This window comes from Paramisgurnus dabryanus, chromosome 6 (assembly GCF_030506205.2).
Source record: "Paramisgurnus dabryanus chromosome 6, PD_genome_1.1, whole genome shotgun sequence".
In the NCBI taxonomy this organism is placed as follows: domain Eukaryota; kingdom Metazoa; phylum Chordata; class Actinopteri; order Cypriniformes; family Cobitidae; genus Paramisgurnus; species Paramisgurnus dabryanus.
In genome coordinates, this window is record NC_133342.1 from 25000143 (window position 1) to 25025057 (window position 24915).

General features: G+C 37.4%; 3 protein-coding genes across 5 annotated transcripts; 2 read left to right on the plus strand and 1 right to left on the minus strand.

Moving 5' to 3' along the window:
- The first annotated feature begins 1626 nt into the window (after positions 1-1626).
- Positions 1627-5965, plus strand: agtr1a (angiotensin II receptor, type 1a). 2 transcript variants are annotated; one of them, XM_065275393.1, is made up of 3 exons: positions 1627-1720; positions 1969-2039; positions 3179-5965. In XM_065275393.1, the coding sequence occupies exon 3, from the start codon at positions 3234-3236 to the stop codon at positions 4296-4298; it is 1065 nt and encodes a 354-aa protein (XP_065131465.1). In that variant the 5' UTR covers positions 1627-1720; positions 1969-2039; positions 3179-3233; the 3' UTR covers positions 4299-5965. The 2 variants fall into 2 exon arrangements, with proteins under 2 accessions (XP_065131465.1, XP_065131466.1); XM_065275394.1 differs by having other exon boundaries at positions 1644-1720; positions 1997-2039.
- A 375-nt stretch (positions 5966-6340) lies between these two features.
- Positions 6341-14457, plus strand: gyg1a (glycogenin 1a). The gene is made up of 7 exons (XM_065276321.1): positions 6341-6494; positions 7450-7585; positions 7690-7864; positions 7944-8106; positions 10323-10449; positions 11009-11228; positions 13568-14457. The coding sequence occupies exons 1-7, from the start codon at positions 6488-6490 to the stop codon at positions 13733-13735; spliced, it is 996 nt and encodes a 331-aa protein (XP_065132393.1). The 5' UTR covers positions 6341-6487; the 3' UTR covers positions 13736-14457.
- hltf (helicase-like transcription factor) lies at positions 14458-24687 on the minus strand. 2 transcript variants are annotated; one of them, XM_065276319.1, is made up of 25 exons: positions 24479-24687; positions 24117-24186; positions 23813-23970; positions 22883-23049; positions 22596-22729; positions 22420-22511; positions 21924-21995; positions 21646-21837; positions 21480-21554; positions 21303-21351; positions 21051-21170; positions 20873-20914; positions 20687-20782; positions 20501-20568; positions 20253-20396; positions 19661-19799; positions 19378-19513; positions 19112-19291; positions 18919-19031; positions 18553-18734; positions 18204-18323; positions 17474-17586; positions 15205-15385; positions 15033-15113; positions 14458-14794 (listed from the first exon to the last, which is right to left on the minus strand). In XM_065276319.1, the coding sequence occupies exons 2-25, from the start codon at positions 24175-24177 to the stop codon at positions 14648-14650; spliced, it is 2862 nt and encodes a 953-aa protein (XP_065132391.1). In that variant the 5' UTR covers positions 24178-24186; positions 24479-24687; the 3' UTR covers positions 14458-14647. The 2 variants fall into 2 exon arrangements, with proteins under 2 accessions (XP_065132391.1, XP_065132390.1); XM_065276318.1 differs by having other exon boundaries at positions 20501-20592.
- Between the last annotated feature and the right edge of the window lie 228 nt (positions 24688-24915).

Genomic DNA, 24915 nt, shown 5'->3' on the forward strand with positions numbered 1-24915 from the left:
ATTTAAATTTGATTAATTTAACAGAAAAATATTTCCTAATCAAATAATTGTTTAAGTCCTACTAGATGATAAAAACTACATAGATCCAGTATGCAAAAAACAGATTACTAAAATAAATGTTGCCCTTTAACATTTACCCAGACAAACAGTGCAACAAATATCCTTAATGGCAGATGAGGGGAAACATCAGCATCACCATTGCTCCCTAAAGGCAACATTAACTTTAAAGCTCACGAGTGTATTGAATTAACCTCCTGTTGATGGCGTAACAAGTATCTGCTTACCAGGAACACAAACCACACTTACTGTCTTTGACTACTGCTTAGGTTTTTAATGAAAAACAATATTTATTATTTTTAAAATATTTTTAAAATACTATGGCCACTACAGTTTACCATGTGTTACTATTTATCATTATTTAAACTATGTCTTGTTTTGGTTCTACAGACTAAAAAAATAGTAAAAGCTCGTAATCATATGGGAACCATTTTTAGGCTATATAGCACCTACTATACCTATAGTATATGGCACCTCTGTAGGACCATAAGTGGGGCTAAAGAAGAAACACAGCACCACATCTGGTTCAACTATGGTTTTACACAGGTTCTACATACTGCATTAAAAATAGTTCTCCCTATGATTACGAGCCAGTGAACCACTTTTAGTGCTATTGGGAACCATATTTTGTGTACAGTAGTTCCTTGTACTTGTTATTTGTCTTTGTTTTTACACAGCGTAAGTGTCTAAATGCTGTAGATGTTTAAAGTTTCCATGCCATTACATTTGTGGTATAACTGATGTTTCATGCAAAACAGCTTATCATGACCTGACCAGATCTCATCACACATATTCGCACTCATATTTTAAAGCAAAGTTCTGACAATTAAATTGCATTTAAATATGCCATAGCTAAAAAACAGCTGTTATGGATCAATAGTGCAGGAGATGAAAGACCAGCAGCTGAATTAAAGAGTGATGATGCAGATGAAAATGCCCTTGGGAGCTCCCAGTAAAACAAACACAAGTTCCCAGTGGCCTCTCAAAAAACTTAGAAATGCGTATTAGATTGATTACTAATCTCGTTTTTAGAAAGATATTTTAGCCTGGAATTTACATGCAGGGTTTAACCTGTTGCTTTATTAAAAGCCTAAATAAAATATAATTTCCTAGTATATTAATCAGATTAGAAAATCAGTTATTTATATACTATTTTAGTAGGTGATTTATTTGCCTTGTTTGCATATGACTTATTTTGATGACACAGTACATATTAATGTACATTTTTCAACCTACCAGCTTGATTGTTAAAGGATACATAGACAATAGTGTCATTTGGTAATAATCTGAGGCTTTTTGTTTAATTATTTGTCAAGAAAGATTTCACTGAATATAGATATTTAAAATCTTAAGGGACTTAAGGAGCAAAACTGTGTGCATTTTATGTTCAGGTGACCAAAGAAATGATGGGAAAATCTGTCTGTGCCCTCAAGGGTCTCTCTATGCCCCCCCTTCTTGCTCCCATGGCCATGGATGTATCCGGCTTCAACAGTACAGCCCCCGCTGTGAATCTCTGGTGTAGTTATAGGACTATGGGAGAGGTATAAGAAGGGCACTGAGGAAATGCATTGGGCACTCGGTCATAACTGGGATTGAGGACAGTTCTTGGAAAATAGTATTTTTTGGAAAAGACTGGACACCCTGTATCTTACTTTTTTACAAGGTAAGGACTAAATTAATTCTTATAACACAAATATTTTCTATGCATTTTAATATTTGATCAAACCTAAGTGTAACCCAATCGAATCTAAACTTGTCTTCAAACTTAGCATGACAGTATATCTGATTCCAAAATGATCTCTTTGAAAACTGGTCAGGAAACAGAAAGTGAATGTGTCGTAGTAAATTTTTCACAGTCAAAAAGCATCTTAAGTGCGCATGTTTTTCTCTGTCTCTGTCTGCCATGTGTAGCATCTCTCATTCACTGTAACTCACACAGGATTTCACATGTGAAACTCAGCACATTAAGATTCACTGTCAAGGTAAGTGGAATTTGTGTGATTTTTATATTGAATGCATAAATGTTTCTGCACTGAGCTTAATCGTGTTGATTATTATCGGGAGTATAGAGAGATTTGTTTTAGACTGTCAAAACAATAACATAACCCTTATCAGCATGACTAATTACAGTATTCTGATCAGAAATCCCTTCCTAAACAACACCGGATGTCTGATAAGTGTATTAAAATAGGACTCCTAGATGAAGTGATATTCATAACACATGAACCTTGAAATGTTATGTTGCCTGCTATTGGTTGCTGGCTTCATTGGTACCAGAAATCACCACCCCTGCATCTGCTTGGATAATATGCATAAAATAATTAAATCTATAATACATTTAAGTAATAAGCAAATAATACATTTAATTTATTGGTACGGAGAATCATTCAGTGATCATAAAAGAATAGACATAAACAAATGTTTGACCTTTAAAAGAGCTGAGATTTTCACCCAAGAGAGACAGCCTGGTATGTTTTCATTGTGTAGTTGAGCGGTTTAAATAGGGTGACCTGCCTGAATTCTCACAGAAAAATAAGAAATCGAATTTAACTTAGAAAAATACTTTTAAAAGTGAAAAACATAGAATAAGTTATCTAAAATAAGTAAACATTATTGTGCATGTTTCTGGCACACCATGAAATACGCATATTTGTCTCAATGACAATGATATCTCTTTTGCACAAAAGGTCAGATTTCCTGAATATATAGTACATCTTAATTCATGGGAAAACATGGATTTTTAGGTTATACTTAAACTTTTAATGGCATCTTAAGGGCATGCTTTTAATAAGACATTTATGCCCCAATTTAAAATTCAATTGAAAATGATCAATAAAATTTTGTTATTGATAAAATAAATAATTTAAAATAATAAAATTAAGCAATAAGGTTTAATTGTATTTTTTTTATAGTGGTAAATTGACAAATATAACTGGATGGAGCTGTTGATGAATATTTGATGAAACAATCCTATTGTCTTAAGCATTTCATTGAATAATAAGAGCAGAGGGACATCTGGTGTTTACTAAAAGTTATTGCGTCTTCCAAATAAAACTACTAAAATGCATCAAGCTCTTTAGTCTTATTAACTCTCTTTATCCACTCTGTTTTTATACTATAGGTTTCCTTCAGTGAAAAAGTTCTTTATAGGCTGTGAAACTTTGCGAACCTACGGAATGGAAAATTTTACAAGTGACCCCATGGGACTCAAGCTCAGATGTAACATGACTGGGAACCACAATTTCATCTTCACGTTAATTCCAGTGGTGTACAGCTTCAACTTTATTATTGGAATAGTAGGAAACAGCATGATAGTCGCTGTCATCTGCTTCTGTCTGAAAATCAAGACAGTTGCCAACATATTTGTTTTGAATTTAGCAATCTCAGACTTGACTTTTCTCCTCACCCTGCCAATTTGGGCTATATATACTGCGTCAGGCTACCAGTGGCCTTTTGGAAACTTCTTGTGTAAAGCTATTGCCGGTATGGCACTTTTTAATCTATATACTAGCATTTTTTTCCTGACTGTTCTCAGCATTGACCGCTACCTGGCCATAGTTCACCCGGTTCAGTCCCGACAGTGCCGTACAGTGGTCTATGCCCAGGTGACATGTGTCTTAGTTTGGGTAGTGGCTTTGTTTCTAAGCCTGCCCACTGCCACTATACGTGGAACACACTTAATCCAGAACAATAATGCTACTGTATGCGCCATCCTGGACAAAGAAAATCTTCGCAATGTGTTGGCTGCTCTGAGCCTGATGAAGAGCGTACTTGGGTTTCTTCTGCCGATCACCATCATCCTTACGTGCTACTGTCTGATAGGTCGGACTCTGCTCAAAGCGAGAGACATTCAGAGGAACTCAAAGTCAAACAGGGATGAAGTGTTGAGCATGCTGGCTGCTGCAGTGTTGTCGTTTTTTCTCTGCTGGACACCTCATCAGATCTTCAACTTTATGGAGATGCTAATCACCATTAAAGTGATCACCAACTGTGATATCGTTGAGATCATTGATACTGCGATGCCTTTCTCCATATGTATTGCCTTTTTCAACAGCTGTATGAACCCCATCCTTTTTAGTTTTGTTGGGAAGAACTTCCGCAGGAACTTGCTGAAGCTGCTGAGATGTTCTTCAACGCCTCTTGCCTCTCATCCCACCCTCAGCACCAAGATGAGCTCTCTCTCATATCGAGGCTCAGAGTCATTTCATATCTCTGATGTTAAAACTTCCTCACTAGCTTGAAAGCAAACATTAATCACTTAACGGATGGCTCAAGTAAAATGTTACTCCTCCTGCCATGTATGACTGTTAATGGAAACATAATATTGTGATTTGTTGTTCTGCTGTCTTACATTTTTGCAGTACATTTAAGCATAATGAATGCACTTATCGTTAACACTGCACTAAGGTTACATTAACAAACTATCTTATGAACAGCTATTGAAAAATACTTATACATTGTTTAGATATTCTTAGTTTATGTTCGTTACAACAAATACTAATACATTTTTCAAAAGGTATCTGTTGACATTTATGAAAAGTCACTGTGCATTTGATTTAACATTTGTGATCCTGCCTGTGAAAAAGTATTTTTTTAGATTTACTGTTTTCTACCTGAAATCATCATACAATATGTAAATATCTTTAAGACTGGCAATTCAACAATGTTGGCATTTTAAATGCAGCTGAGCTACTAATACCTTTTAGAATACTGTGTGCTTGAAAAGTCTGAATTCACAACAAACATTTAAAGGGCACACTTCACAATACTTTTTTAAAATGTCAAATAAATATTTTGTGTCCGCAGAGTGTGTAAAGTTCTAGCTCAAAATACCATATAGATAATTTATCATAGCAAGTTAAAATTGCCACTTTGTAGGTGTGAGCAAAAATGTGCCATTATTGGCTGTGTCCTTAGAAATGCAAATGAGCTGATCTCTGCACTATACGGCAGTGCTGTGGTTGGATAGTGCAGATTAAGGGGCGGTATTATACCCTTTTGACATCACAAGCTGAGCTAAATTTCAATGATCTACTTTTCACATGCTTGCAGAGAATGGTTTACCAAAAGTAAGTTACTGGGTTGAATTTTTAAATATTTTTAGGTTGATAGAAACACTGAGTACTTAAACATGGAAAAAGTCTGATTTTAATGATATGTCCCCTTTAATTATTGAAATATTATGTAGATTATAAAATGTTTTTATATAAATACCATTGCAAATGAGAGTAGAGAGTGTTATTTGTTTTTTTCTTACTTTGTTCACTATTCACTGGATGGGTTGAGGTCACATCCAAGTATGGGTTACCATACATTGGCAAATACTCACTTCACTTTCACTTTCACTTCAGTAGAAAATATTAGAAATTAAAAGAAATAAGAAATATTAAATCTAATCAGTTCAAAGTACATTTTGTGCATTTTTACAAATTTATTTTTCATGATTTCAAGTTATTGTACAATGTACAGACAACCTTTTAAGACTCTATTGACTTCCATAGTAGGAAAAAAGAATACTATGGAAGTGAATGGGGCTCATGATCGATTTGGTTTCAAACATTCCTAAAAATATTTTCCTTTGTGGTCATCAGAACAAAGACATTTATACAGGTTTGTAACAATATGAGAGTGGGTAAATGATGCCAGAATTTTCATGTTTGGGGGGATCTACACTGTGTCTAATAGTTTCATTGATTACACTGTGGTATAGTCTTATTGCATGACGCTTAAGTACTGACATTGTTAGCGCTGTCATACAAGTGATACAAGTTATTGATTTTTTTCACCACTTAAAGAAGCCCCGAAGGGGCTCTGTAATAGCTTGTAAATGTTGATTATTATGATCATTTAATTTTTAACACATGCCCTTTTTAAGTTATTTAGCTGGAAAAATGCATACAGTTGTTAAATGGTGTCTTTAATGAAAAAAAATAAAAATATTAAATGTTGCCAGTTTCATTCTTAAAATAATATTGGAATTCTGAGTGACACACATCTCAAATCACTCTCGTGGTATTTTGACGTCATCCGGCGATTTGCCTGCGCAGAGCAGGGCCACATGAAGTCAAATGTCACTGAATGACGCATTAAAGGGAAATGTACAAACGCTACATAGAAAATAGGAACTACACATCTTTTTATTGGCTTTATTCATCTTAAATGTCAATTTAATATATAACTTTCTAGTTTATATAAATTCATGTCTGAAAATATGATTTTATGACGTAGTGGCTCAATATTTATAACGAAATTACATAATATTCTCACAACAGTCTCTGAAGCGAGTGGTGGGCGTGTCTGTTGTGGGAGTTCACGTGACCCTGTAATGTCACTACTATATAAATCCTCTGTCAGACCGCACTCTGGTTCTCTCGTTCATTTTCTCATCGAGGCCTTGTATCTAGCTCGGTCTGGCTGTGCTACGTGAATCATGGCAGGTAGGCAACTTTATATTGAACGTCATATATCTTCTCTGCGTATGCGACGATGTGAATAACAGTGCGTTTGCGCCCGTGTGAAAATTAAATGTCGCGTGTTCAACAGACAGTGCGATGTCTGTGAGGTTGCAGGACTTTGGACATTACAAATGACATTTAACGCGTTGTTATTCAGACTGTGATGTCCTACGTAACGTGTGATTTCTTGCGTAAGGGCCTATTCACGTCTCATACGCAGTAATGTGAGTGTGTTTGTTAGTTTGTTTGCTACATAATGCGTTTAGTGTGTGTTCAAGTGGGTTTTTGTTAAATTAACAGCGACATATTGAATACACTTTAGAAGTGCGTTAAGCTTGACGTATTTTTGTAAAACGCGCTAACTTATAGTAACAGTTAGATGAGTAGTGCTTATTCAAATGGTCATCTGCACACAAATATAGCATCTCAGCATAAGTTATGTACGAAACGAATGTAATATTTCTGTTTTTACACGTATTTGTATACCTCCCTAACGAGTTACACCTGTTTATTATTCAATGTGTAGTAAACACATTGATATGGGTAAGCATACACGGACCAAACATTTACCAAATAATAACTCCGAATCGACATTATTTTTATTTCGGAAAAGCTAACGTTACTACTTAACGTTATTGCTAATTCATGGTTGTGTTATAGTAAAAGTGAAATGTTAACAGTTTAAATTATTGTATACCTGTAGTAAGGCCATGGTAAATTTGTGGTTATGATGACTTCCCTAAAAATAAAAAAATAAAGTTATTACGTATTATAGTTGGACCACTAAGTTAGTTATTTTTCTAAGAGTGGTAAATGAATGAAGGCTAATTTGTTTGATGCATGCAAATTGCATAATAAGACAAACACATTAATAACATGCACACTAGGTCTATATTATAATTCACTATTGATAATGATGGTTTGTGTGTTAATGCAGACCAGGCTTTTGTCACACTTGCGACAACTGACAACTATGCCAAAGGAGCAATGGTACTTGGCCGGTCCTTGAAGAACCACAACACATCTAGGAAATTGGTGGCGCTGATCGGTCCAAATGTCTCAGAACCCTCCAGGTAATTAGTTTTTCTGCTGCGTTTTATGTTGTGCATTTGTTTTTGTCGATGCTGCTGAAATGTGATCTATAGATCAGTCACAAGTCTTCCTTTTGTTATTCCAGAGCTGTACTTCATAAGTTGTATGATGAGGTCAGGCTGGTGGATGTACTGGACAGTGGGGACGCTGCACATTTGGCCCTGATGAAGAGACCTGACCTGGGCGTGACGTTTACGAAGCTCCACTGCTGGACTCTTACAGAATACTCCAAATGCGTGTTTTTGGATGCAGATACTCTAGTGAGTGCTGCTTCTTGAGGCTGGTCATGATGTTTCATTTCTATAAAGTTTGTGATCTAGCGTTTCCTATTGTCCACAGGTTTTGTCTAACATAGATGAATTGTTTGAAAGAGAGGAGCTCTCTGCTGCACCGGATCCCGGCTGGCCAGATTGCTTCAACTCCGGCGTATTTGTATTCCGTCCCTCCAATGATACTTACGAGAAGCTTATTACAGCTTGTTCAGAAAATGGCAGCTTTGATGGTAAGCGACACTATTGTCTGGGGTATTTTAGTATTTCTGTTCTTGATGTGAACCAAACCAAACACTGAAGGTTTGCATAGTTGAGATGTTTTGGAAAACGAAATGGTAAGTTAGTCCCACTGTGGCGTGTTACATGTTTTTAGGACCACTTGTTGATGCAAGATGTATAAACATTGGAATGGGTGTGGAATTATTGCACAATCTTATTAGAGCTAAACATGGCCATGACTAAGTTCTTTATCAGGCATGTCTATTAAACAAGGCAGCTGTGTGGAGGTTTTTGGGTGCACCTCTCAGACTGGGAGTTATTTCTGGGCGTGCATACTGTATGAGACATTCCAGACAGTAAATATCACTGAATCGCTTTAGTTGTACCTTTGAACCTAACCAAGGGCATAGATTGTGTTTTGAACATAGGGGGGTTGAAGTGTAAACGGTGCATGTTTTCATTAATCTTTGTATTAATGGTCGGGAGGGTTTAATTGCTAGTTTAGATTATTTGGGGGGTTACCCCCTCCCATCTCTCTCTTTCCTGGAATTTACACCCCTGACCCATGTACTTATAATTTATACATGATTATGCGCAAGTGCAGGTTCATTTACTGTATATGCTCCGGTATGCATTAGTACGAAATTAGAACTCATCTTCCTGTGCATTAACCAAATAAACGAGAGCGTTTCAAAAATGGTTTGCGGTTTAGTCCGAGACCTAATCTTGAACAAAGAATTGTGCTCAAAAGGTATCAGTAGGCCTCTATACTGAAGGTCTTGGAGGCTATCACATTTCTGTTGCTATTCACAGTCACTGAAACTTTAAAACATCAGTATTGTCTCATGTTTATCATCTATTTATGTGCGACACAATGCTCACCATGTGTTGAGCTCTTGTAGTGACCTATGATATACATTACAGCCTATGGTAAACATGTTCATGGTCTTTTCAAGAGTAGATCATCTTGTGCTTTCTGTACATGAGTTACATGTTTACAGATGATCGGAGTTCAGCTGGACTTTCCCTGCCCACATTGCCTTGTGGGTGTTTAACTTTCACACTGTGAATAGACCTGGATTTGACATTGGCTTCAATTGTTTTAGCAGATGTTGTTAAATGCCGCCTGGCCTGTTCAATTAATCCGTTTAGACCTATTATGCAAAATACCCCACAGATCATTTATTATAGCCTGTGTTTTAAAAGGTACAAAGGAAATGAGCTGCTGCTGCTCCTCACTTCCTTACCAAGAAAGCCAGTGAGCGCTTTTTGTTAAAGTCATTGACGTGACGTTAATAATTTTGTGTCCGTATGGTTCAATTAAATGTAAAATGGGTTAAAATTTCAAAATAAATTTGTAGATTACTTGCATGCTTTCTCTTTTTTTTTTTTTTTTGTGGACCTAGTCTAAAATGTCTGGTATTTCATTTTGAAGGAATATTTGGGGGGATAATTTCAAAAATGTCAATGTGGTGTAACCAGGCTGTGTCAAATGGTGTAACTAGTATTTTTTTAAATGAAAATATGAATATATTAATTGAAAATGTGGAATAAAATATCTAATTTAGTGTGTTTTTTTTTTTTACATTTATCAGAGATTATTTGGAAAACGGCGATGTTTTCAGCATATGTCAGAACAAATTACAAAAATACATTAAATAAAATTCATTTAGAAATAACTAAATTATAATGTTTATGATAATATTTCTTAGGCACAATTAGTCGATTACACCATTTGACTTTTTTAGGTCCATTCAGGCTTAACTTTAATAAAATGCAATAAATTTGCATTAAAATCAATATAAATGCACACAATGTGCATTGAAATAAAACTGATGCATGCTTTTAAATATTTCTAAAGATTTTTTTTAAATTTCTTATCTTGCCTAAGACAATAGTATGTCTTTATTGAGATGGCGGACTGCGTACAACTCGCTGAAGTCAGAAACTATGGTAATGCAGGACTGTCAGTCAGTAGCTGGGCTTTATCAGTGTGACATCACATTAATAAGGGAATTGGAACTGCGTGTCTTATGAGACATGATGATGATTATTATTATTAAATATAATTATTATTATTATTTATTGTGAGTTGGTTGTTTTCTCACACTTCCAACACACATTTATGTCTAAACTCATTGTAAAAGGGGATTTTGCATAATAGTGTGCCACTGTACTTCTCTTCCTATTTTGTTTCATTGACTTTGGGTCTTGTTTGTTTCTTCAGGTGGGGATCAGGGAGTTCTCAACAGTTTCTTTAATAATTGGGCAACAGCAGACATTTCCAAACACCTTCCTTTTATCTACAACCTCAGCAGCATCGCCATCTACACCTATCTCCCAGCATTCAAACAGTGAGTTTGTGCTTGTTAAAGGCGTTACCTACATACTGTATGTTCTTTATTTTGGCGTGAATATTAGATGCAACAGTAACTGGTTTGCACTGTATCATGACTGATGCCAAGGTCAAATTAAAGCCTGATCACGCTGCGACACTGTAACCAGAGATGAATACGACATCAGAAATCCTTTCTGTTCTTGGCCTTGTACCTCAGCTTCCACCAAATACAAACTGGCCTCCGAAAATAGTGGGGCTATTTAAAGGGCTATACGCGGAGCCTAAATGTCATTTTGACCAGTTCGCCACATGATCTGTTTTCCATTAGCATCTGTAGTACAGTTCTTTGGTCAGTAGAGCTTCCAGTTGGATCTTATTCATACAGTAATGCTTAATTTGTTTGTGCATGCCACAGACATCTTTCTAAACATTTCGGCAGTTAATCTACTTTATTGCAGTAACTCAATACTTACAAATAAACATTTGATTTGGTTGTGACACAACTGTCTCTTTTAGCACCTCCAATTGCTGGTCATTTTAATCCATGTCAATCGGATTGTTCTTGTTGTCCCCAGATATGGCCGTGATGCCAAGGTAATTCACTTCCTTGGAAAAGTCAAACCGTGGGATTATACTTACGATACCACAAGCAAAACGATAAAAGGACAGTCCTTGGATCCTTCGGACCTGTACCCCAACTATTTGCTCCAGTGGTGGGAGCTGTTCTCTTCCTCCGTATTGCCCCCTATGAAAGAGGAGTATGGTGAACAGCCCTTCCATTCCGGATGCACAGAGGTAAGCAGTCCTTTCATTGAATTGGCTGTACTGCTGAGATTGCTACAATCACCTTATTTTTCAAGCATGCTGGTATTTTTTATCTGTGTAGACCATGTTCGTGTTATTATATACTGAAATGGGATATATTTGACACTTTAATGCTGGATTCACACCAAACGCGGTACAGACATACGCGTTATTAGCGTGTAGTTGGACGCTTTAGCATTTTGAGTTTACTCTCATAATTTGCGGGTGTAGTTCTAGTCATTGGAGACATTCACATGGAAATCCACGTTATGGGATGGGCTTCCTGGAATCACGCCACTACTAGAGCAAGCTTCTGGTTTAACGCGGTGCAATTTTCAGCCAAAGTTCAGATTTTTCTACTTGCGCGTTTCCTGCGGCAAAGCTCAATTTGCATCATTCACAAGAATGAGGCAGATTCGTTTCTACCGCTGTGCGCTAAATGCCTCATTCACCATGAGACACCCAGACACGCGTAAACGTGTCTTTACATTGACTTAACATTTAAATAATTTGCACCAGACGCTCTATTCGCATTTGGTGTGAATGCAGCATAACTGTGGGCTCACACCATTTGCGTTTGCCGCTTGAACATTTTGAGCTTACTCGCTTCATTCGCGTGTGAAATTCTAGTCATCGAGACATTCACGTGGCAATTCGTGTCATGGGAGGAGCTTCTGCGACTCCCCTCGCTTCCTATAATCGCGTCAGTACTAGAGCAAGCTCCTGACGTTTCCCGTGGCAACTCTCAATTTGAGCGAATGAGGCGGAATCATGTTTAACGCGCCCTGCTTAACGCCTCATTCGCGCTGCGAGACCTCCAGATGCGCCTCAATGCGTCTTCACATTGACACTTAACATTGAAATCACTTGCGCTGGTGTGAACGCAATATTTTTTTTTTTTAATGTAAGACTAGGAATGTACATACACAATAGGGCCTGTTATGCTTTTATATTGAAGTAGTTCTTTATTTTGTGGGGACCAATAGTATTGCTCGTTTTGTTGTCTCATAGTTTAAACAACTGATCAAAATCAGATAAATCCATGAACCGTTCTTCCATCCAAAATTATGTAAAATACATATTAAAAGTACTTTTAAATAATTTAAGTCAATTATAAGGATTGTTCAGCCAAAAATAAAAATTCTGTGATTTTACTCACCCTGAAGTCATTCTAAACCTGTATAAGTTACTTCCTTTTGTCTTCAGCAGAATGAAGATTTTTGTAACAAAGCAGATCTGGGGCACTATTGACATTTTATAGTAGAAAAAGATATAATACTATGGAAGAAGTGAATTGTGCCCCTGATCTGTTTTGGTTAAAAAAAAATTCAAAATCTTCCTTTGTGTTTAGCAGAAAAAGAAATGTGTACAGGTTTACCACTTCAGGGTGAGTAAATGATGACCGAATTGTAATTTTTGGGTGAACTATCCCTTTAAGGGATAATGTGTAGCAAGCTGGTTGTTGTTGCAGAATAAACCGTGTGATCAGGGGTTTTCTATCAACCTCAAAGTGATTTTTATTTGCAATAACATCCAGGTGAATATACATTATCCCTCTTTTTACATATACTCACCCCGTCTAATTGTTATTAGCTCATTACATTTACATGCCAATAACTCACTAACACTGTCTACACAGATAAAAATACCAGCATGCTTGAAGTTCTACTAACTTTGATTAACTTTTTGATGCAAATTTAATAAATGCACTAGTCAACATTTGAAGAGTAACTATCATACTGCACCTGTCAAGATTATTCATAGTACCTGGGTGAGCCTGTTATCGATTTAAGGTGGTTGGTTGTTGTCTAGGAATAACATTCTTCAAAATGTCGCAACTAACCAAACAGAATCAAACAATCCAGAAAGCTGACACTGCTTTTGCCATGTCATTATGCTTTGACTTGTTTGTTTGTGTGACTCCATTTAATTCAAACCGTCGAAATACAATTCTCGCTTGTACTGAGCTGGCCATTTTTGATTAGTTAACATTGAATTTGGTGGCTTTTCAGCTCACGTGGCCACATGGGTTAGTAAAGTGTCCAACTAACAAAATCGTAGCAAAAGCAGTAGGCTTTCAGGATTGTTTCTTGCATGCTAAGGTTTTGAACACACTACCAATACCATTTTGCACTATGTAGGACATTCGTAAGCGATTTTGGATATGCGATTGTATCAGATAAGCAAGATGCACAACATGCAGAACTGTGCTGCGAAACCATTTTGCTTTTTTTTTATACATTTCACACAAAAACTAATAAATGAATTTGTTGAATTATAATCTGATTTAAAGATGAAAAAATCATGTTATTATCTGTTTTCCCCTCCAGAGTGATGTTCACGTCGAAGTTGCTCAGATGCACATATCCCATCAGCCCCCTCCACCTCAGATTTCTTCTCAGGAGCGGAAACAGCAGTGGGAACAGGGCCAAGCTGACTACATGGGAATGGACTCTTTTGACAACATAGCAAAAAGGCTAGATTCGTTCCTAAAGTGAGGGACATGCAAGCAATGTACAATCAGATATAGTTTTGTACTAGAGTATGTATGGGGTATGTAATAAAGTTACAAACACTTAAATATGTCATTTATAGCAGCAACACATGGTCTATGCAGCTCCAGCCAACCTCGTATACTGAGATTGCAACATTTAACGTTTTCACATCTTGCCTCATTTCCTGAGGTAACGCCATGCAAGCAAAATCTCTAATGAAGATACTGCTGTTACATGCTGTTGTTTTTTTTATTACTGTAAATGTGTAATGATTCTGAACTATCTGAATTGATTTGCCTCGTGCTTGTAGAGATCACAAACAGTAGAAAAAAATCATACAGCAACCAAACCAAACCAAACCTTGTAAATGTCTTTAATGCCTCAAGTATACAGCTCATCACTCTCTACATTCAATATTGATCCCCTGAGCTTCTCAATGATGGTGTTTACAAGATGCGTTGTATGCGGTCAACGTCCTGAACTGTCATTACTGGCTCTTATGTACTCTTATTGTGTGAACCAAGGTCACTCCACTCTTGCTTACTGGTACACTCCCTGTACCAAGGTTATGGAAACAATGATTTAGCTACACTTGGTTACACCTTGTACTACTGTTAAGATGGTTGCTGTAGCTCTTGTCTATATCTACTGAAAGTCTTTAACTTCCCTATAGCTTAGCCCTGCCTGTGCAACGTCTAAAATAAAGAACTAAATGTGAATCTTGAGATGAGTAGTTCGAACAAGTTTATTCACAGAATACACAAATGTTATTTAATGTAAAAAAAGAAAATGCTTTGAACAACTGTTTCATTGTTGATATGTGCACTGAGAAAACAAACGTTTAGTATTAACTAAAAACCGTGTCACATTCAACAAAGTATTTGAAATGAACTGGCTAGCATGAAGTTGGTAAAATTAAATTTCCATGAGGGCTCGGATATCATCTATCCGTGCCTGTTTGCGGTCCTGTGGGTTTTTTACTCCAAATGCCTTCTCCACAAGCTCTTTCTTCTTCTTCTGAATCGTCACCATGTTCTCCTCCACCGAGTCTTTAACAAGAAACTACAACAGGAGTTTTGATTATCATTTTGAAGTCAAATGTCAGCGACTACAATCCATATACATTTTTACAATGCTTTGGTCTGGAGCTAATATGACAGCCATTAAATAATATTCTGTTATATCTGTCATCACTTTGTAATAGCACTGAGCAAAATGACCGGCATGTTATAATGGCTATTGGGATCAGCTGCTAACATTCCTCTGTGTGGCTGCCGTGGATTAAAACAAAAGCCTTTACCTTAGTGATCACCACATCTCTGTTCTGGCCCAATCGGTGACATCTGTCAACACATTGATCTTCTGCTGCAGGATTCCAAGCCTGGAAAAAAGAAAACAGACTCAACATACTGACTGCATTATGATAATACTGCTAGTGCCACCCAGTGGCTGATATGAAATACTGCACTCACTGGGTCCATTAGGAAGACGTGGGAAGCAGCGGTCAGATTAAGCCCCACCCCTCCAGCTTTGAGTGACAGTAACATGATGGTAGGGCTTCCGGGAGTGGGGTCTTGTAAATCCTGAATGGCCTTTGCTCTGCTCTTCTGATTCATAGAGCCATCCAGGCGTGTGAAAGCGAATCCGTATTCCCTACAGCCAGCACCGGTATTAGCACATTAAATTATTAATGTCTGCCCTTTTAAAGTCCCCATGAAATCAAAACTGACTATTGTGATTTTTTTTACATGTAATATTGCAGTGTTTATAATAAACAATTTATCCGTGCAAGTCATTAAAAAAAAAAACTCTTTCCCCGCCACTGACGAGTATATCCACCTTCTGCAACTTATAAAACCCGGAAGTATTGCCCTTGGGCAAACAGCTGTTTGTCCGTGTATGTTTTGAGGATCGCTCTGCATCTGATCTCTATCAAAAGTTCTTCACAAAAATGAAATTCTCTCAGCTTTTTTGCTCAAAATATGGTGTTTTTTGAAGAAACCTACCCATATTTGAGCGGTGATATAAAGGTAGGATGAAACTTTTTTTGTCTGAAAGCAAAAGGTCTGTTCTTTTATTTGATATATATGTTTATATATTTAAAGAACAACATTTTCTGGAAGGCATTACATTTTTGTGAAAATCATGAAAAATGCTGGAGCTGGCTGGCAACTTAAAAAAAAAAATGCTGGTGGGGAAAGAGTTAATGTGCCCTCATAATCTTTAGTCAAAATCCAAAAATGTACTTCCGCCCTCTTGGCGCTCATTCATATAAGCAAGACTGCTTGGCTGGGAGCTTCTGTTAACTCCACCCTTTCCAACTGCTGCCAGTTCCATTTCTGAATGAAACATCTACTTTTGTATATCCAATCAAAGCAATGGAAAACAAGCCACGCCCACTATATCCTTACTATTTTGATTTGACTCAGAAATATGTCACAACATGGCTGTAAAGTCGATCGAGACTTCCATTTCTAGTTTTGATTGAGTATCATTTTAAAGTCAAATGTCAGAGACTACAATCCATATAAATTCTTTACAATGCCATTAAAATAATAATGAACTAATGTGCCATGACCACTTGTTTGGTGTGCTGTGGAAAAATAACACAGCACACACAGTGTTTGAAAAAGAGCTGCATGTGTCACTCTCATCAATTCCAGCCAGGATATCATCTTTGTGTTCATCAAACAAGATCAAGTTTCACATTAAATGCGAGTACTAAATTGAAGCATTCAATTTAAGCATTGCAATACAGGTTTGTGCAGTTCTGTTAAAGGAATATTCCATTTTCTTAAAAGAAAAATCCAAATAATTTACTCACCACCATGTCATCCAAAATGTTGATGTCTTTCTATGTTCAGTCGAGAAGAAATTATGTTTTTTGAGGAAAACATTGCAGGATTTTTCTCATTTTAATGGACTTTAATAGACACCAACAAATAACACTAAAATCAATACGTAAGTTTTTTTCAACGGAGTTTCAAAAGACTCTAAACGATCCCAAACGAGGCATAAGGGTCTTATCTAGCAAAACGATTGTCATTTTTGACAATAAAAATAACAAATATCCACTTTTAAAGCACAACTTCTCGTTTAGATCCGGTCGTGATGCGCCAACGTGACCCCACGCAATACGTCATGACGTCAAGAGGTCACAGAGGACGAACGCGAAACTCCGCCCCAGTGTTTACAAGTGTGGAGAACGAGGACCGTTCCTACGTTGTTGTATGTCAACTGATACTAATTAATGTCTTTGTGTCAGTTTATTGTTTACAATGGTCCGCAAATGTGCGTTTTATATATGTAACACGTGACCTCTCTACGTCACTACGCATTTACGTTAGGTCGCGCTGGACCGGATCTAGACGAGAAGTTGTGCTTTAAAAGTGTATATTTGTTATTTTTATTATCAAAAATGACAATCGTTTTGCTAGATAAGACCCTTATGCCTCGTTTGGGATCGTTTAGAGTCCTTTGAAACGTGTGGAGTTTAGTGTTAAATGTTGGGCTCTATTAAAGTCCATTAAAATGAGAAAAATCCTGCAATGTTTTCCTCAAAAAACATAATTTCTTCTTCACTGAACAAAGAAAGACATCAACATTTTGGATGACATGGTGGTGAGTAAATTATCTGGATTTTACTTTTAAGAAAATTGAATGCTTATTGTGATAGTGGTGTGCCGTATTATTTTTTACTTGTCAAAACTGTTGGGAAACACTGTATTAAGTAACTCATACCTCAAGGGAACCTCTAAAAGATCCAGAAACTTTGTAAACTGAGAGACCACAAGACTCTTCACAGTGGGATCTTCATTCCGGAGCTTCAACAGGTTACTCATCAAAGCGTTCACCTGCGTAAAGAAAAACACCCGACATGACAGCTCATAAATACAGTTAGCTATAATGCATGAGAGGAGAAACTAATGCAGTCTCAATGTTAACTTACAGCGCATTGGGAAGAATGAGATTGGGAACTTAGACAGACAATTTCCTTGGCTGGTAAAATGTACAAGGACAAAATTTGTAGCTAGATTTTTGTTAGGGTCCATTGCATCTAATCTGTGGCCTTTTTTTTTAAACTAAAGTACACTAAATGTAAGTATATACAGTAGGATTACAGTTTATTTTCACCATTGATTTTGGATTGACACCTTTAAACACAGATTTTCCCCAAAAGCTATGCGGACCACACTGTCAAAAATAAAGGTACAAAGCTTTCACTAGGGCAGTACCCTTTAAAAACCTCTTTGAACTACTATGTACCTGTGAAGTACTAATATGCACTCTTTGGGTACAAAGCTGTAACTTTTTGAAAGGGTACTGTCCCGGTGACAACTTCTGTATCTTTATTTCTGAGATTGCACCAGACTGTTATGCTAAATAAAACACTGAACCCTGGCTCAACCTGCAATAACACAAGTTATAAAGCAACCAAAATAAACAAAAGCTGCATTAGTGTCAAAATTACTTTGGAACTTGAACGCCACTTCTCTGCAGTAGCTGATCCAGTCTCCTTCTCTTCTCCAGGATACTCGACCAATTCTTTGGTTTTAATCTGACCACGACACAAAGGACATCTGGCCTGCTCCTATAAAACAGGAAGAAATAGTGTTCAGTATGGTCTGCTTTTTAAGCGTACACGATGGTCTGCGTACAGTGCACATGACACAATTTTCGTCATTAGAAGAGTGCGCGCGTACAGGAGATGTGTTGCATTTGTGCACAATGTGGATGGGTGTTTCGACCGTGCATACACATAAAAAACAAACTATACTTTGTGCTTTAGAATTATGCGAACATGTTGAGGTAATGCTGACCCTCTCTGAGCGGATGACTTCACAGATGCAGGGTCTGCAGAAGACGTGGGCGCAGTATGTGATGACAGGCTGACGTAGGGAGTCTAAACAGATGGCGCACTCCTCATCTGAGCCTGAGTTCAGCACCAATGTGATTTTATTGATGAGACGCTCTCGCAGCTCGCTGGGGGTCGCAGGATCTCCTGGCACAGATACAAGATTATTACAAAGGTAGTGTGATGTAATGGTTAATGTGCAGGGCTTGTCACCAGATGGTTACGGTTTTTGACTGACCTCAATCACTTAAGTCTTTGCATAAATACTTCAATATGCTGTGGTCAAATGAAACAATCTGCTATACATACACCATACAGTTGCTTATCATACCTGCCCCTGTATATTTTCCCACAAGACTGGGGTGACAGCAATACTGTCTTAGACGGACCAGAATGGCCAACACATCAGCATAGTTTGTCATGATGGTCCCCTCTTGGAAATACCTGTGAGGAGAAACAGATTCATTTCAGCTTTTAATGTAATGCTGATGCTCTTCACATCAGTAGCACTTCAGCGTGCCCACCTGCCGATTATGTTCTTGCCATCCCGTTTGACCTGCTCATATTCCTCTCTCTCCTCTTCAGACAGAGTCACATGCTGCACAAACACTTTTCTTTCAGGTAACTGCACCACCGTGCGACCAGCCACCTTACTGCTTTTAGTGCGCCTCAGTGTGATCCCCTTAACCAGCGCCTGCAGGTTCCTGAGAAGACATATTACAGCAATGATACATTTTTGCCTTCTGGGTTTAAAAGCTTGGGAATCACAACATGTGAACTGCTAACGTACTGGAGGCCAACTCTGTCGCCCATGGTCACAGGTCTCTGAATAATTCTGTTCCACCACTCCTTTACATCAAAAGGCTTCAGTTTCAAGAAGGACAGAAGCATATAAAGATCCTTCAAGGAGTTTTGAATAGGGGTTCCTGAAGAAAAATGTATTTATTGAAGTTACACATAGACCAGTCATACCTCTCCTAGTATTATAAACAGGATAGTGTTCTTCATAAATGTCATATAACATGAAAAAACTAAAGCACAGAGTGGCCAAGTGACTTTTCAAATAAACACACCAGACAGAATCCATCTGCGCTCTGACTGGAGCTCCAGGACTGCTTTGCTCTGAAGAGCACTGGGGTTTCTGATGACGTGACCCTCGTCCAGCACCACCCTGAGCCAGTTTACTTTGTGCAGAGGACTGCTGGCCTTGTTCTGCAAGAGATTAAAAATCACCTCGAGTTTAAAGGCTTCTTTTATGTTACCATTTATCTAATGGTTTTATTTAAAGATGCTCTGATATATCGGCCAATAATCGGTATTGGCTGATAAAAGCAAATTTTCACAATAGTCATGGCCAGTATATCCTGTCAATCAAAAGAGAACATGAAAATGCAATGAATTTGACAAGGTTCCCACATCTTAGTTACTTATCCCTGCACTTATTTTGCAGCACTTCGACCTCGGGCGCAGTAATATTCACGGAAGTTGGAGCAAGAGGGGGAGGAGTGATGATGTTACTGCGTGCCAAGGTCAAAGTGCTGCAAAATATAATATCGCTGCATCTCTACTTATTTTATGCCACGTGAAATCACAATGGCTCAGCATTATAAACACGCAAACAGCGATAGGGCAAAAATAGCAGAATTGTGATCAACATCCACTCACTCCGTAATCTGATGAAAGAACATTGTATGTTGTGAGAACCACATCTTGGCCTGCCAGAAGGTTAACCGATCGGTTGCGCTCGGCACCGTAGTACAGATACACGTTCAAAGTGACATCAGCTCGGATATGTTGCTCAAACTGGTCCTGGATGGATATAAAACAAAAGCAAGGGGAATGAGATTTTATGACTTCCCTCAAACATACAAAAGGACTTTTCTTATGAGCATATTTTACATTTAAACACTCACCAGCCAGTTGCTAAGGACAGACAGAGGACATACAATCAAAGTGGCTCTGGCCCCAGAACCCCCACTGCCTGCAGAGGAGCTCTTATTAGTGCCTACAACCCATATGAAAACGATTTGATTATATCATGTAAAACTCTCATACTGTAACGAACAGACTAATGAACTGTTTGTAAATGTGGCACTCACCAGACCTCTTCTTTACGCTCTTTTTTGGGGGCGTGACTTGTGATGAACTGCACTCCAAAGCGGCAGCAAAGTCGACATCATCCACCAGAATCACTCCTGTAGAAGTGAGAACAGTGCAAAGACAGTGTAACATATGTAATGAATAAGATATTTTAACTTATCTGCATATACAAGAAGTAAAGTTACCTTTTGTGTTGACAGATTTTTTAGTTTTCTTTGTAGTTTTTGCTGAAAGAAACACAAACGTAAGACATAATTAAAACGCAAATTGGCATTTAAGAGTTTCATCAGCCTATTATATTGCTTATTAGTGTAGCAGAATGATTATAAGCAAACATTCTGATATGGGCACGGTGAAATCCACCTTTCTTCTGAGGTGATTGTTTTTCAGCATCTTCAACAATGTTGTCAGCACAGGCACTATCAACATGTAATCTTTTCAATGGCGATGCCTCCACTAATTCCTCAAAAACTTCACTTTTCCCTGTGAAATCAGCAATTTAGAGTTTAAAAAAATAGTTGGTAGTTTTAAAAACTGGCTATTACCAGTCACATCCAAATATAGAATGAGTATGATACATGTTTACTGTAAATACTGTAAGTGTGACAGTTTTACCTTTTGAGGCAGGCTTCTTTCTAGAAGTTGATGGGTTGGATGATTCTACCTGAAATAGTTTATTAATGCCCCATTCATTACATTAGTCTATAGGACTTCAAAGGCAATCAATTTTGTTACCCGCTAACATCATTCATTTATAAACATTACAAGTATTTTCATTTGCATCCCACTTACACATTTTTCAAGAGGCAGTGGTTTCCCATTATGAAAATTAGAAACTATTAGGGCAATGGTGGTGAGGGTCTTGCCCTGGAAAACAAGACAACAGAAAGCAGACAGCTCTGAGTTCTGGTATAGCTTCCCATTAAAAAAAGTAGAATTGGTTTAAGAGTTGACTCACCAGCCCCATATCGTCAGCCAAAATTCCACCTAGCACTTTCACTGGCCTCTCCTTAACAGCAAAGTTAGTAAGAACGTTAAAGTAAAGGCTACCCTTCTGCTCCCAGAAAGGCGGCAGATCACTGCTGTTTTCACGTAAGGTCATCCATGAAAGTGCCTGCTTTTGATGTGGGAGCAATGGTGTGCACACTGCCTGTATGGACACACATTTACAGAGACGTGATGTATGACTGATGGATGATAGACACTAAAACAACAGCTGTGAGTTTCTGCTCTTACCTCCGCTGGTTCCATTTCTCTCGTTTTGTCCTCCATTAAATCATCAAAGAGCTTGTCAAAGGCATTTTTCAGCTTATTTGGTGAAACAGAGTAGCTTTTTAGTAATTGAATTGCAGTTATACAGACTGAATTAAAAACAGTATCTAAAAATCCCGAACAAGTTTTTTGGGGTTGCAGATCTTTTCTAATCATGTACAGCAGGAAAGAAAACAATGTAAAATGCAGTTTACCTTATAATCACTATAGGACATCAATATAAATAAGGCTTTATGTTAAGTAGCGTAAGTAATGTTATATTATATTACTCATAAAGTTTTATTATTAGAAGATTTTGCTTCTGTGCAATAATTCTGATAGTGTGTTGGGTTGCTACTGGCCACCCAATGAAAAATCTGGGCTCTGTTGTTGGGCCATTTTGCTTTAAAGAGTGAAATATTTTTTAATACAATACGATATTTCGACATCTTATAACAAACATCTGTCCGATCCAATATACCTCTTGTGCTGTCAAGGGAATGGCAGATATTTTTGAAGATAATCCAAGTAATCCTAATGTATCTCTACCAAATGATTTCTGTGCAGTGCCACCTAGAAAATAAAGTAATAAAATGAGAATCATAAAAGCATTGTGTTTTCCAGAGATCTTTAAGTAGCGACAACATATAATTGAACCTTTTAAGTCAGTGCCAAGTCGGTAGCCATGTCGTCTCATCTGATTGTGAACGGCCTCTCTGTTCTCCTCTTTGCCCCAGAATGTGAGATATACAGGCATTGAGAATTTATTTGTCTCCCCATAGGGCACAACCCTATTAAAGAATTAAAAAACATTACTGCAGACCAGATGATTTATATTTATTATCATTCAAACTCTTTATTTTATCAAAAGCTGGCAGTAGCAATAAAAATATTTTTAAGCATGTTCAAGAAGCTATTACAAAAATACTGAGAAACTATTGTACCCTTCCACTCTTGCCAAGTTGTTGTCCATGATATAGGCCATTGGGGCGGCCAGCTCTTTTTTGATGTGCCCCACCTGAGTACCATATATATTGGCAACCACCACTGCGTTTCTGTCATAGGGATTGTGTGGCTCTCTCACCAATGACACCATCTCTCCTCTGTTGACCTGTAGCATATCACAATACCCTATTTTTAAATTTTAACCACTGAATTTATTTGCAAAGTCCATAAAATATATGTAACCAACCATTTGGTAATTTCTCATTCCATTACAATCTATTGTAAATTTCACAAAACTCTGAAACATTTATATTTAGAATACCATACTAAAACTGTATAGGATGTATTATGTAATCTCTGTAGTTGATCTTTCAGTCTCTACACTGTATTTTTTTAAATGCATTAAATAACTTTTACTAACAAACCAACCTACTCCATTCTGATTCATTAGTTCATTCAGGTTTGTAAATAAGGGAGATATATAAAAGTGAAGTGTAATACATTAATATTCTCTAGGGATGCATCGATACCGATACTGGTATCGGGTATCGGCCTCGATACCACATTTTCTAAAGTACTCGTACTCGTTAAAAGTCCCCCGATACCAGGGATCGATACCAAGGTCTGAGAAATGTCTATGTTTGAGTGGCGTGTAAGGGGTTAGTGCCTCTTGTGTTGTCCAAAGAGGCAGAGTTTACAACAAACTGGAAAACTAGTCACTTGTTTTTTTGTTAAATTATATGACTAAAGCTGTTACCTGTAAATTTGAATCATGTTTTTTATTAAGTACTCAGTATCGGTATCGGCAAGTACTGAAATGCAAGTACTCGTACTCGTACTCGTATTCCAAAAAAGTGGTATCGGCGCATCCCTAATATTCTCCTTTGGATGGAAACCATCAATGAATCCTCAAATGCCAGGATCCTTACCACTCCACTGTAATATCGTAGACCAACTACTGTGCCTTGAATAGATCCAATTTCAATGCTCTCCTCTGTGTCTAGGTCCTGTCCCGCATCCTCTGTTAAATTAGCAATTTCTTGGGATATTGTCTCGGCACGACCCACATCCAAGAAATCTATGAAAGCTGATAGATAACAAGCATTCGAACATTAAGGACGACAACAATGAAATGTATCTGGGAGAAGATTAAAAGTGCAAAACGGTTAAGTTACTGTTAATTTAACGTGTAAGCTATTGTTTCCCAAATATAAGTTAGGGCTGCTTTATTACCGTATCTTGGCGAGTTGTGCGGCTGCGCAGAGGAGCGATGACTGGAGCTTGACGACTGCATATCTGCAAACTGATCAACAGATAAAGATGAAACAAGATTATCAGAAAACCTTCCCTTCATTTAAATGCGCAGAAAACTAAGTAATTAAGGTAAGTATACTGCATACATGCTAGTCTACAGTTATCATGTAACTGTTACATTAATTTTTTTGACAAAAAAATATTGTTAATGGCACTGCAGTACAGAAAACTGCTTAAGTCGACTAGATTAATTGTTACCGCACGCTAAGTTTCAATGAACAAATTCACGTGAAATGAATTGTTCATGAAGGGTAACGGATTTAGCAAAACACTTCACTTACCTGCTAATCAGAAAGTACAGAACGGCAGTCAACTGATCCAAATTCAGATGTTACATAAGCAGAAAAATACTTCGCTATATTGAAAGCTTGTAAATAAGTTTGATAGAGGTTTAGCATTGGTTGCTTGTAAGTTAGTTTGAAAGAGGTTTAGCATTAACGGTCTCTGTCAAAACATCGACGCGCGAGTGTTTTGAAACTGCACGCTTATTTCCGGCGCAAGAAAGCGTGTGACGTACGTCATTGGCACGTCAACCAATCAACAGAAACTGGTGGGTGACGTCACTATTTTTTTTTTTAGATTAAAAACACAATTTATGTTATACATTTTGATATAAGATTTATAATTTAATAAATAAGCATGGAAATTAGTATGAGTATTTAGTATGATGAATGAAACCATATAAACTATTTTAATATATGGGTCAAAACACAATATA